Source organism: Ambystoma mexicanum, chromosome 7p (assembly GCF_040938575.1).
Source record: "Ambystoma mexicanum isolate Mex_15411 chromosome 7p, UKY_AmexF1_1, whole genome shotgun sequence".
NCBI classification, from domain to species: domain Eukaryota; kingdom Metazoa; phylum Chordata; class Amphibia; order Caudata; family Ambystomatidae; genus Ambystoma; species Ambystoma mexicanum.
In genome coordinates, this window is record NC_090939.1 from 572,177,067 (window position 1) to 572,190,589 (window position 13,523).

The window sequence follows — 13,523 nt, forward strand, 5'->3', positions numbered from 1 at the left end:
TGGGTCTCGCAGCAGGATTTGATATTTGGCTCCTTCAGGTCTCTCCAGGTTCTCTGAAGAATGGGTGCAGGGGCCCTCTACTTATCCTAAAAGTCAGGTAGGAGCTGAAACTCCCACTAGCCAATAGAAGGACTAGCCCACACACAAACACACCCCAGCAGTGGTCCAATCAGGAACATTGGCGGGAACATTTATGCATACTACTCAAACACACAGAAACCAGAATGTGGATTTGAGTCAGATTTTGACCCAGCCCGCATCCTGCCAGCAAACACACATAGCCCTCCAGTAGCCCACCAAAAGCTTCTGCTTTCCCGGGCACAGGAAGTCCTTATAAGGATTTTCCTGGCCTATGAGGCCAGGAAGAAGGCTAAACAACAAGATGGAAAAAGAGCAGGCGAATAATCTCATGGCACGGCCATGTTTGACCAGTTGCCACAGTTAGTAGCCAACCGCGGTAAAGCTAAAACGAAATTCCCCAAAAAGTGGGGAAAAGTCACTGCTGCCACCAGTCAATTCTTTAAGTACATCTAGATTAACCAAAAATCCTCTGAGTGTTAGTCTAGGGGAAAACAAAAATGCACCCCATTGCACTGTAGGATAAGCTGCATTGTGCAATTATTTATTTATTTGCATTTGTATCGCGCAGCTTGCAGCCCGGAGGCATCGAGGCGCTTTTAAAAGAATATGAAAGTGGTTTGTCATACAGGTTCATGCGCACAAGTCTTCTTAGTCATAAAGGTTCATGCGCACAAGGCTTCTTCGTTAGTTACACATTACAGGAAAAACATTTCATGAAATACAGAGTGATCAACGTGATGGGCAAAGAAAGAGTAACAGTGTGGTTGTGGTACCTCAGAGGAGTGGTACTAGGTTTTAGCTTTAGTTGAATAGCTTAGTTTTGATGGCTTTGCGGAAAACTTGGTGGGATTCGATCTGTCTTAGGTGAGAAGGGAGTGCGTTCCAGTGAGTGGCGGCCAATGTAGGAAAGCTGGAGCCGCCTGATTAAATTATGCAAAGGTTAGCACAAGTGATACAAAAGTAACCACAAGTAGAAACATAGTAATACGACTAAGGGAAACACTGTTTCCCAGTACTGATAGCCTGAAGGACATATCAGTTTCCCCATAACATATGAGCAAAGGCCAGGGCAGTGAAGCTTAAGGTTTCACTGTACTGCAAAAAATGCAGGTCAGATTCAAAAATAAAAGCAAAAGGTTTAGGGGTAACAAAGATGGAAGCAAAGGTGAAGTAAAGAGAATCTTTCCTAACACTGAGGACTCCATATATACTGCCCAAGACATCACATTCAGAGTCCTGGCACTGAGTGGAGCCGCTTGATGCCACCCTGGTGGTTGAAGATGTTCTCCAAGACAGGTGGCGCTGGGAGAATACATCTAAAATGAGGAATTTGTGGGAGAAAGGAATGCCTCATAACTGTATCTCTCTAATCATACACTAGTGCACTTGTGTGGAAAATGGGTCCAGAGTCTTCCTGTGCAAAAAGGAGTAACTAAAGAAACAATTTGTATTTGCAGTAATTAAAGGTAAGTTTAACACTGAGATGTAAAATATTCTCCTAAACTGAAAATGTGCTTACCTGCAGCAAAGCCAAATCAACAACAATGCTGTGGAGGAGAGATTTATGGGGGAAGAAGTAAACAAGAGAATAGATGCAGATAAGAGTGTTTTCAATATCGCTTACCTGGATTTTACTTCTGAAAGGTTTTCCTTTTTGGCGTTTACTACGGGTTTCTTACTCTTGGTCTTCATTGCAAGGAAGATTTCACTGTCTTGTTTTTCAGACATTGCTTGTTTTCCCTTTTGTTTATCTGAATCCTATAAAACAGAGGCACATGTAGTGACACAATATTTAAATTGGGTTCCCTGCCATGTCTTGTATGAAGTACATTTTTTATGGAAGTTTTAGATATTTATATAGATACATTCTGTGATGTCTAGAAGGTTGTCCAATATATAAAAGTACATCAAGTGGAAGATAACCAATAGCGCCCGAATATGGATGAGAACCTCTATGCCTTATTCGTGGGCTCACCAAGTGCAAAAGTGCTGGCCATGGTCAATATATTTATCCAAAGCAGGCTTGTAAATGTCTTAAAGTTCAACTGCTATCAGGATTATAATGTGTGCATTAGAAAGCTGCCAAAGACTGGGCCAAGCTGAAAGTCCACTCATAAATGTCTAAAATATCCCCTTACTTAAAGGTATTAGGTCTAACATAGGAACTTTGAATCAGTAATTACAATCTCCTGTTGATCCACGAGCAGCACTTTCTCCTGGGTGCTTGGAATTTCAGTGATTTACGCACACCTTTCTTAATGTGCCTGAACAGAAGGAATGCTTAACATGCAGCACTTCCATTGAAATCTAAAAGAAAAAACACCAGCTTGGCTACTCAATCCAAACATGTTGGCTAATTAAAGCTCAAATCCCAACAGGCTTTCCCTAGATTGTGTACTATATTGTCAAGCTTCCACAAATTGAGGTTCAATTTCATTTACATTTGATTAATAGGACAAATAAGTTACTGGACGCCATGCTCAACATAAATATACTGTGGCATCAACAGCAAGTTCAATTCTGAGGTTTATGAAAAGAGTGTATGGTGAATCAAAAGGGCCTTCAAATATGAGTGTTCTGCATTAAACATTTTAAAATAATGGTGATCAGGGAAAACCTGCTGCAGATCAAAGTTTTCAGAAGATCATGTGTGAGGAATATGGTCTAACATTTCCAAGGTGATTTGTGTATGTTTAGAATATGTCAAGGATAGCGGGCAAATTCTATCGCAGACTTATGTGCTCTTTGCAGTACTGTTACCACCTTTCTGTATGGACAGCAGTGTAGAATTATACATGTCATTAAAAGCAAGTTTACCATTCTTATTTAGATGCACTCAAAATATAAACAAATTTAGACGTGCTTGAAAACTGGTACTGCATGGGAATGAGTCCAGCCTATTTAAAAGTAATATTTGGATGTCCTTCCAGTGATTAAAATGTTATTCTTAAAATCGTACCTCCTTTAGTAGAGGGTCTATGTCTGGATTAGAGGTTTCTGTTGTGGTTGATGAACTGTCGTCATCTGCTAAAGAATCTTTTATTTCATCCTCTTGCTGCTTTTCTCTCCCACGCCTCTCCTTTTCCTCACGCCTTTTTTGTGATTTCGATTTGTGCTGTACAGATTTTCCTTTTCCTACTGAAGGAGCAAAAGAAAAATGCAAACTCAAATATCTACCACCAACACAAAGGTATATTTAATTGTTTAGCATAACAAGAGTCGCTTCATTCATTTGTAAATATAAATATAAATTATATATGTATTTGTAAACACTCACGCTCCAAATTTCACGTGACAACCAATATTCTGATTAATCCTCCACCAGATGTGGGAAAAGAAAAAACAATTACTATGACACTAGATGCACTAGAGTCGAATTGTAACCTTAGAGAGTGTGAGGTAACAGCTCCATATCGTTATAGCTCTGCTGAAATTAATTTCCCAGCTTGGTTAGACAGTTGTTTTCAAATGATCAGTCAATGGGTGGGTCTAGCCTGGTCAAAGCAATCAGCAACCTGGAGCTCAGAAATGCATAGTACAGTTATACACTTGTGTAATCTATCACACAATCAAGCGGGCCTCCCTTATCCCATATAAGTATCAAAAGTGCAAATACAGACAATGGCGTGAAAAGAGGTCAATGGAATCTGACAAACTAACAAAATATAATCCGAGGGACGGTTCTACCAAACTTTAAATCATCGATGCCGTTAGCATGCACAAACCATTTGGCAAACACATGCATTCAAAATCTCAATAAAAAATTACTTGACTCTCAGCAATCTTTTCTTCTAGATTTTCCTCCCACAAATTCCTCATCTAGGTTATTCTATCCAAAGCGCACCTGTTCTTTGGAAACTTTACTGCTGCCAGGGGAAGCAAAGCGGCTCTGTCCAACGCCTCTCTGTGCCCCACGCTGGACATATAAAGGGCCAGTACATATGGAGGTGCCGTGACTGTGATCTCAGTTCCACCGTTTTTTCCCTAGCGCTCGGACGCTGAGGGACTGTGGAACTGATGGTTTACTAGTTATCCGCCAAGAGGGGCTGGTTGGGAGGCCATGAGGAATCTGTGGGAGGAACATCCATCAGAGAGAACATTACCGAGAAGCAAGTCATTAGTTCTTCTAATGGATTCCTTCCTTCCATAGATTACTCATCTACGAGAGAGTCCCAAAGCAGTATGAACACCTGGAGGAGAGCAAGGACACCTCTTAGACCAGAAAACTCGAGAGGACTTCCCTACCAAAGCAGGCATCGTGGCCTGAAGGAATCCAAACAGTAATGCCCACGTTGCCAAATGGCAGATGTCCAGAGTCATCAAAAGAGCTGTCTTGATGGCGACCAGCCTGATGTCCATGAGCCCCACTGGCTCAAAAGATTTATGCGCCAAGGCACCCAGCACTATATTGAGGTCCCACACAGGGTGGGGCTTCTTAATGGGCGGGTAGAGCCAAGTGAGGCCTTGGGACGTCATTTCACCAAAATTCCAGGGGTAGCGGAAGTGCATCACACGACCCTTGACCCCCTGATGACATCACAGGAAGTCATGTCATTTGACACCCACCCTGAAGTGATATCGCGGGAAGCGATGGAACACAAACTTTCACCTGTTGACAAAACAGGAAGTGGCATCACATAGCATTGTACACTACGAAAAACATGGTTACAATATCACTATAATGTGATGTACATTTCATACAAGAATGGATCGCCATATGTATTAAGATCAGTGTGTATAGGCCCATATTACCAATTTACTGTGAATGCAAGCAGACATCCATGACCAAATGATAATGATGTGTTATTATATAGCACTTATGGTTAAGCGCTTTAGATAGAAAAAATATACACCCAATATCACCCAACCTGTGTTGGTACTCATTTATCGACCTCATGAAAGGCTGAGTTGAAGCGCTTAAGAACAGACTAAATCAGTGACTCACCCCCTGAAGTGTGCCTGAAATAAACCTTTAATGAGTCTAGCAGTTATTGTATAGAATTCCAGAAAGACATATTATTTGGTATTCCTATTCTTTTTTATTTAGGGTCAGTGGTGAAAGTGTTAGACTTGTGGCACTCTTGTTCTTATTTTTCTTCTTTTTTTTTTAAGGGGCCTGAACAAGAAAGTCAGCCACTCTGACGTAAAGAGCCACATGGTGCTGGCCACAGCCCAGGAGCTTGCATTACAAAAAAATATAAAAACATACCAATAAAAATAAAACTTATGACGTCCCTGGTGAGGCCCATCAGAGGTCGTTTAACCACTGGATTGGCAGACGTGAAAACGTCCTCTTCCGAGTGCGGCACGTGTCTATCTGCACCCCTCCGCCCCCCCGAGTGTGCAAGGTGTGCTGAGAAAGAAAACACATCATCCGGTGAACAAGTGAGTGGATTGACCTTTTTAGCTTCCGCACAGTGGCAAAATCTAGTCCACTTGCTTTTGTACTGGCTCCTAGTAGCATCGCTCCTAGCACCTTGAATGATGTCTAGATTTGCCTGCGATAGGCGCAGATGTTTCAGCGTGACCTGCTCAGGAACCACGCTGCAAGGGCTAACTTCTGCGGGGCAGGCGTGGTGAATGATCGTGCCCCCCTGCTGCGATAGGAGAGGCGCTGGGCCCAATGGAAGGTGTATCGGAGGCTGGTCTGACAGGCTGAGTAGCTCCGAGAACCACCACAGAACTACTAGAATGATGCTGCGGTGCCGGGACTCTTATCTTGCAGATCACCTTGTGTACCAGTGGCGTGGGCGGGAAGGCATAGGCGTTGATGCTGTTCCACTGTATCTGCAATGCATCGCCCAGAGAGCCTAGACCCTGTCCCTGCCAGGATGCAAACTGAGGGCACTTTCTTTTGAACCAGGTGGCGAAGAGGTCCACCTGTGGATGACCCCATCTGTTGAAGATCTCCTGCAGGACCTGATCGTTCAGCTGCCACTCTTAATTGTCCGCCCCAGTCTGCTGAGCCTGTCCGCCTCCAAGTTCGACTCCCCCGAGAGGTGGACCGCTGTCAGGTGAATGCCGTTCTCCAGGGCCCATTCCCAGATGCTTTCCACCAACGTGCATAATGGAGGGGACTGGTGCCACCCTGCTTGTTGATAGTACATGCTGGTGGAGTAGTCTGTCTGAATGAGTATCGGTTTGCCGTTGATGAGCGGCAGGAAAGCCTTGAGGGCCAGCCAAATGGCCTTCAGTTCCAGCCAACTGATCTGGGCCTCCTGTTCCTGAAAGGACCAGACTCTGTGGATTCTGTGTCCAGGGTCTCTCCCCAGCCCTCCAAGGACGAATATGTGGTGATAGTAACCTGCGGTGCTGGTTGTCGGAAGGGCCTTCCTATCCTCAGTTTGCAGTCCATGCTTCACCAGATTAGGTCCTGGTTTAGGAAGGGAGGAATGTTCACGAGTTGCGCCCGAGATCCTCACTCTTTTTTTTTTTTATAACATATTTTATTATATTTTGTGCAAGAAACAACAAGAAATCAACAAAACTACAAGACTACAAGACTTTGCATACGGCCGGTAGGGTAGCCTGGACGAATATACTGGAGGACATAAGCAAGCATAGCAACACATATGAAATAAAGTATATGAGCAGTTGAGGTGGCAATCAGTTCCTGGATAGTCATATTACGTGAAAATGCCCCAAAGCATGGTGTTAGCAGACATGGATTTTGCGGGACTGCACGCCAATGCACAATGACACTATTGCAGTAGAATTACATTGTCTGTTCCCATCTTCCCCAAATCTTGTCCGCTTTGCCCGGACAACCTCTGGCTTGATAGACTCTGCGTTCCATTAAGATGATTGCATCCACATCCGATAGCCAGTGATCATATTTCGGGGTGTTTTCTGAACCCCATAATTGCGCGATGTTCCTTTTCGCAATTCCTGTGGCAGTTGAAACAAGTAGCTTTTCGAATCGTGACAGTTCTAGGTCGTCTGTAGTACCTAGGAGCATGAGTTTAGGGTCCGTCGGAACTGGGCGGGACATGGCCCTAGAGAGCCTTGCGCTACATTTATGCCAGAAGCGTTGTATGCGTGCACACTACCAGAGGATGTGGTAAAAGGATCCTTCTTCTTGTTTGCAGCGTAGACACTTGGGGTCGGTCGATTTACCCCAATTGTAGAGTGTTATTCGAGGATAATATATCCGATGTAGTATTTTGAGCTGTACCAAACGAATCCGTGCCGAAATTGCACATTCTCTAGGATACATTAGGATTTCAATCCAGTCTTCCGGTAATATGGGGCCAATGTCATTTTCCCACTTCGTCTTCAGGGTCAGAAGTTCTTTCGTGCCGAATGAAGAAATAACATTGTACATGGTAGACGTGACTTTATTGTTCACCTTGTCCATTACTATATTTCTTTCAATAGGTGTGCATTCCGGCATGTCTACAAGTTGGGCTCTGTGTGCGACAAGTGCGTGTTGTAGCTGTCTGTGGTGATACTGTTCAGATTCCGGCAAGCCATGTGCCGCAGCCAGCTCGGGGAACTGCGTCAGCCGGTCGTTTACGATTATCTGTTGGATCGTTTGTATGCCAGCTACGGCCCAGGCTGGCCATTTCGGGAGGTTGGCAAGATTCGAAAGGTGAGCATTGTTCCAGATGGGCTGGAGTGGGGTGATTTTATTGTCCCAACCCAAGTGTCTGTGTATTTCTTTCCATACCAGGGCTGTGTGTACTGCTATCGTGTGTGCAGGCGGGTGAGTCTGTTTGCAGTAGAGACTTTCGAGTGGGGACATTCCATGTCTCGCCGCTAGTTCGGCTCTTATGTGAGGGATGCTCGGGTCCCCGTGTAGAATATCATTGACTGTTGCCATCTGGGATGCCCAGTAATAAATCTGGATATTCGGGAGCCCTATTCCCCCTTCCCAAACCGAACGTTGGAGAGTGTGGAGGGCAATTCTCGGGCGCTTCCCACCCCAGAGGAGTATACGTGTTGTGCTATTTATACTGTGGAATTCTGCAGCGGGGACGTGGAGGGGGGCATTCTGAAGAACATATAAAAAGCGGGGTAGGGCCAGCATCTTGAAGAGCGCTGCCTTTCCTAACAGTGTCAACGGGAGTGCCTGCCAGTGGGTTACATCTTGCTCATATCTTTTAGTAAGTGGGCGTAGATTTTGTTCTACATAGTTATTTAATTCATTGGCGATTAAAATACCCAGGTATCGGAACTGTTTGGTTTCAACCTTATATGGGGAACCCGATGTCGGAACGCAGTCTATCCCTTTAACCGGGAACAGCACAGATTTGGACCAGTTTACTTTAAGTCCGCTAAAGGATCCGTATTCTATTAGGATTTGCGTGACCACAGGGCATGAAGAGGCTGGGTCGCCCAGGTATACTAGGAGATCATCTGCATAGAGGGAAACTCTATCTTCACAGCCCGGACCCCATCGAAAGCCAGTCCATGCGGAAGAATCCCTCAGGAGGACTGCTAGTGGTTCCATTATTAGTGCAAACACCATCGCCGAAAGTGGGCAACCTTGTCTGGTTCCCTTCCCTAGTCGGATAGTGCGCGACGGCCACCCATTTACTTTAACCTCGGCTATTGGGTTCTTGTATAGGAGTTGCACCCATTTTATGAACGGTCCTCCGAAGTGCATCCTATGCATTAGGGCCCATAGCGCCTCCCAGTGAACAGAGTCGAATGCTTTCTCGAAGTCTATGGCCAACAGAGCCAGAGATTGCTGCAGGGCCGGGGCTCTTTCTAGTGCCAGGTGCAATCTGCGAATGTTCATTCTGGTCGACCGCTGGGGCATAAAGCCACATTGGTCCGGGTGGATCAGTGATGTGATGACTGGTTGTAATCTGTTGGCTAGAACTTTGGCCAAGATTTTTGCTTCGCTATTGATAAGGGATATGGGACGATAGGATGTGCATTCTTCTGGGGGTTTGCCTTTTTTAGGGATCACTATGATGGTAGCTTTGCGAAGGTCAGGTGGGAGCTCATTCTGGGTTAGAGAGTGTTCAAACACCTTGAGCAAGTGTGCGGGTATGTCCAGATGTTGTAGTTTTTTCCAGATGTCAATCGGGAACCCATTCGGGCCCGGGGTCTTACCAGCCTGGAGTTGCATAATGGCAGTTGATATCTCGGTAGTAGTGATTTTACTATCTAGGGCAGTGGTCTGGTCCGGGGTGAGTGTTGGGAGAACGATATCATCTAGTATGGTACTATCCACAATATCGGTGGGGGGTTCGTAGAGGTTCTCGTAGAACTCAGCAAAGCGTTCAGCAATCTCTGCGTCGGCATGGACTAGGTTTGCGTTTAGGGTTCTGATGCATTTCACCTTCGATTGTCCTTCATCACGTCTTTCCAGCCACGCAAGCAGTTTGCTTGCTTTGTCGCCTGTTTCATATACACGCGCCTTCATTGCTGCGTGTGCTTTCTTGGCGCAGTCCAAGGATAAATTATGCAGCTTCCTTTGTGCCAATAGTAGAGCCCTGTTTGACTCCGGGGTGTCATTGGCAATGTGGTCCAGTTCCTTGGACGTGACCTCGGTTTCAGCTTCGACGATTTTTTCGCGCTGTTTCTTTTTCTTATGGGATGTCCATGATATGATTTCTCCGCGGAGGACTGGTTTGTATGCCTCCCATAGTGTATTGGGGTTATCAACTGAGTCTATATTAAGCTCAAAGTAGTCGGAGGTGGCGGTCTCTACCATCTCCTGAAATTCAGGGAATCCCAAATAGTAGGAATTTAGGCGCCATGAGAGGGGTGGTCTCGGTCTGGCCGTTTCCAGCTCCAGCAGCAATGGGGAATGGTCAGAGATTCCTCGGGGAAGGAAGGATGCATTTTTTATTTGGTGGATACTTTGGTGTGGGAGGAAGAAGTAGTCTATCCTAGACATCGAGGCGTGGGCCCCCGAGTGGAAGGAATATTGACGAGTCTGTGTATTAAGGGCCCTCCATGCGTCACAGAGGCCCATTGCCGACACAAAGGAGGCCAGTTTGGTTGTGGTGGCGGGATTCCTGGTTCTTAGGTGCGTGCGATCAAGCGTATAGTCCATGACCTCATTGAAGTCTCCCCCTATCACCAATGTGTCTGCAGTTCTCGTTGCCAGGATGGGGGTGATTTCATTTAGCAGATCTTTGAGGAGAGCTGGCGGGGAGTACACTGCCATGAGTGCTAGTGTTTGGTTCCATAGTGTTGCCTGAATGAATACATAACGGCCTCCTCTGTCCAGCAACACGCCTGTGGTCACTAGCGGAGGCCTCTTGTGGATTAGTACGAGGACCCCTCTCGCTCCCATGGAAAAGCCTGCGTGTACCGCAGTGCGGTAATTAGATCTTTGAAAAAATTTGCATGTGGTTCCGGCCAGGTGTGTTTCGGTCAGTATGGCTATGTCTGGGGAATGTCTATTTAGATGTTGCAGGACTAGCCGTCTTTTGATGCTGGCACCCAGTCCGTTCACATTCCATGCCAGGAGTTTAAGATTACTTTGGGTTGCAGTGTTTCGGGTTGCCATTGTCAATGAGCAATTTGTTTACACAGATATATTTCCTTGGTTGCATGTGCAATAGTTCCGTCATATTCGATCCGTATATCATACTCGTCTTGCCTCTGTATGTCAAACATTGAATAACTATAAGAAACCCAACTCCCCCCTCCCCATACTCCACCCACAACTGAAGCATCTGTCGACCCAGTGTTAACTTTTAAACAATTTAACAATAGTCTACATCTGCCTGTCTCGTGGCAATCCGCGTCTCGGGCACAGATGTGCCAGTTGTTACGCCCCGGGGGAAAGACACAAGGCAGGGTGTTGGAACTCCGCTATGTGGTGTTCCGAGTTCGTTTGGTTTGGTGTCCGGGGGCTGGGGGGGGCGCTGTGTGGGCGGCCGCCAGCCGGAATTGCTATCCTGATCGCATTTACAGTGTACAATACAGCATCCCTGCAGGGTCATAGTGGTGGCCTGGATATCCCAGATATTAGTGATGTCTACTAAACTTCCGCTTGTTGTGGGACTCCGTCCTGTTGTTGTTGCTGCGGTTCCCGATCAGGCGGTCGGTCAGGGCGCGGTCCATTCCGTTCTCTCCCTCCTCTCCCGACAGTGCTCCAGTCGCCGTCTATGTGTCTTTCAGCCCAGCTCCACGCCTCCTTAGGATCAGTGAAGTGGACTGTCGTGTTCTTGTGATATATTTTGAGTTGGGCAGGGAATATTAGCCCGTATTTGACTCCCATTGCTTGCAGGCGTTTTTTGAGGGGATCAAAGGATTGGCGCGCTTTCTGTACTTCTCTGGTGAAGTCAGGGAAGAAAGCAATCCTTGAGCCATTGTATGTAATAGTCCATTTGGACCTCGCCAGTTGCAGTACTGTGTCCCTGTCTCTATAGTTTAGAAACCTCGCAATGACTGTGCGTGGTGGTGCTCCTGGAATGATCTTGCCTGTGGGGATGCGGTGGGCTCGCTCGATGGAAAAGAATTTGGAGAAGGATTGTGCGTCATATATATCCGCAAGCCACCCTTCAAGAAATAGTTCCATGCAATCTCCTTCTGCTTTCTCCGGAATACCCAGTATGCGGACGTTGTTCCGTCTTGATCTGCCCTCACTCTCATCAGCTCTCGATTCCAGGAGCTTTATGCGTGCCAACATGCCGGACATCTGTCGGTTCACACCGCGAAGGTTGTCCTCCGCTTCGGAGATCCGCATCTCCGCTTCCCCAGTACGAGAGGTCAGCTTCTGTAGATCATGTCTTAGCAGGGATACATCCGCACCAATGCTGTCCATCTTTTTCTCCATGGAAGTTCTAGAGCTGGCAATAGCACACATTATGTCTCTGAGGGAGATACTATCCTCCATGGGGTCTGAGTCCTGTTGCATTGGTCTTTCCGGGGAGTGAGTGAGTGGCGTAGTTGCGTATTGTTCAATCCGGCTTTGAGTGGAGGTCTTCCTAGGCTTATCTTTCCCCATCGTAGGTGAGGTGGGGAGGTGGTGGCAAAGGTTCACCCAGGAGAGGATGCTTGTTAGAGGGCAGGGAAGCGAGTGTTGGTGTTCAATAGGCAGAAGAAATGGTTATGGCAGCGCTGCACTGATGGCCCTTCGGGAGAGGGGCATCCACAGTCCATGTGCACGCAGCTGGGCACGTGTCGGGGGGGAAGCCTTCAGATTTGGGTCTGGTTCGGTCGGAGGGCCGGAGTTCTGTGCACCACAACTAAGTGGGTGCTTCTCCCAGTACCACTTTGAGTGCGTTGAATCGGTTCCGAGGATGTGTTTGGCAGGTGATCACACGCGATTCTGGGTAGGCCTGTGGGCTTAGAGGTAGTATAGCTGGAAAGGCCTATCTCTCCGGGGTTCGGAGTTTCGCTTAGGAGCTGCGACACGCACGACGGGCCCAGAGCGTGGCGTTTGCACATATATGGCCAGGAAAAGTCACACAGGATGCCAGGATCCAATCCCCCGTCTCCCCCTCTCCTTACCGCTAGCCCGAGTCCTCAGCGAGCGACCGGGAGGATGATCCGGAGTCGCCGTCGGAGCTCTGCGGGTGCTTGACTGGGACCGGAGCGGCTTTGTCCCAGTGATCCTCTGGTGGGGCCCGTATCGTGCCGCGCACGTATCAGGAGGTGTGGATCACGGCGGGGGAGGGCGCCTTCGTATTGTTGGAGCTGCCGGCTGGCTTCTCACCCCTTCAGGCGAGGTGACGGTATGGTTTCCCACAGGCTCTCGTACGTCGCAGCCACCTCGCAGTTTCCCGGGGTGGCCGTAGTTTCAAGGATTCTCGGTCTCTGCCTCCCTCGCCCTCAGGCGGCCATCTTGGATGTTGGTAGCGGTCCGCAATTTAAGTGCGCTGAGGGCTATATCTCGCAAAGCGCGCACCGATTCGGGTCCGCGATGTTCCGATTCGAAGCAGCAGGATTTCAGACGTCGCTGTAGTATTTTTGGGCTTTTTATCTATATTTCTAGTCGCAGGATGGATGTAGGATTAGGCTGGCGGCCGGGAGCAGCGAGGAATCACGTCCTCATCCTACGCCTGCTGGCCACGCCCCCCCGAGATCCTCACTCTTGATTCCATAAGGCTGTGAAGTGCAGCTGTAATCTCCTCATTATGAGTCTTGTGTAGGGCACTGCCAGAAGACATGCTGCCATAATACCCATGATGTGTTGGTACAACCAAGCTGAGGTCACCCCTCTGCTGAGAAAGTGACTTGTGGCCCTCTTGATGGCTATATTGTCCTCTGATGGAAAGACTCTCTCGGACCTCATATCCCAGATGAGGCACAGGAACGTTAAGACTCTGCGTCGGTTCCAGCTGAGACTTCTTGAGATTGATGGAGAATCCAAAGTCGTCTATCTTGTTCATGAGGGTGGAGAAGGTGTGATGGACCGCCTCTGGGGATCTGTCCCTGACGAGCCAGTCGTCTAGGTATGGATAGACATGGTGACCATGGGCTCCAAGAAGGGCTGACACTGAGGTCATAAGCCCGGTAAAGACCCTTGG

General features: G+C 47.4%; 1 protein-coding gene across 1 annotated transcript in view; it reads right to left on the minus strand.

Moving 5' to 3' along the window:
* The window catches only part of TMEM131 (transmembrane protein 131), a 2,512,175-nt gene that overhangs the window by 301,049 nt on the left and 2,197,603 nt on the right, over positions 1-13,523 (minus strand). The window contains exons 32-33 of the mRNA XM_069636582.1: positions 3,041-3,219; positions 1,706-1,839 (exon numbers count right to left, since the gene is read on the minus strand). Coding sequence (XP_069492683.1) covers positions 1,706-1,839; positions 3,041-3,219 — 313 coding nt within the window. The remainder of the gene's footprint in view (positions 1-1,705; positions 1,840-3,040; positions 3,220-13,523) is intronic.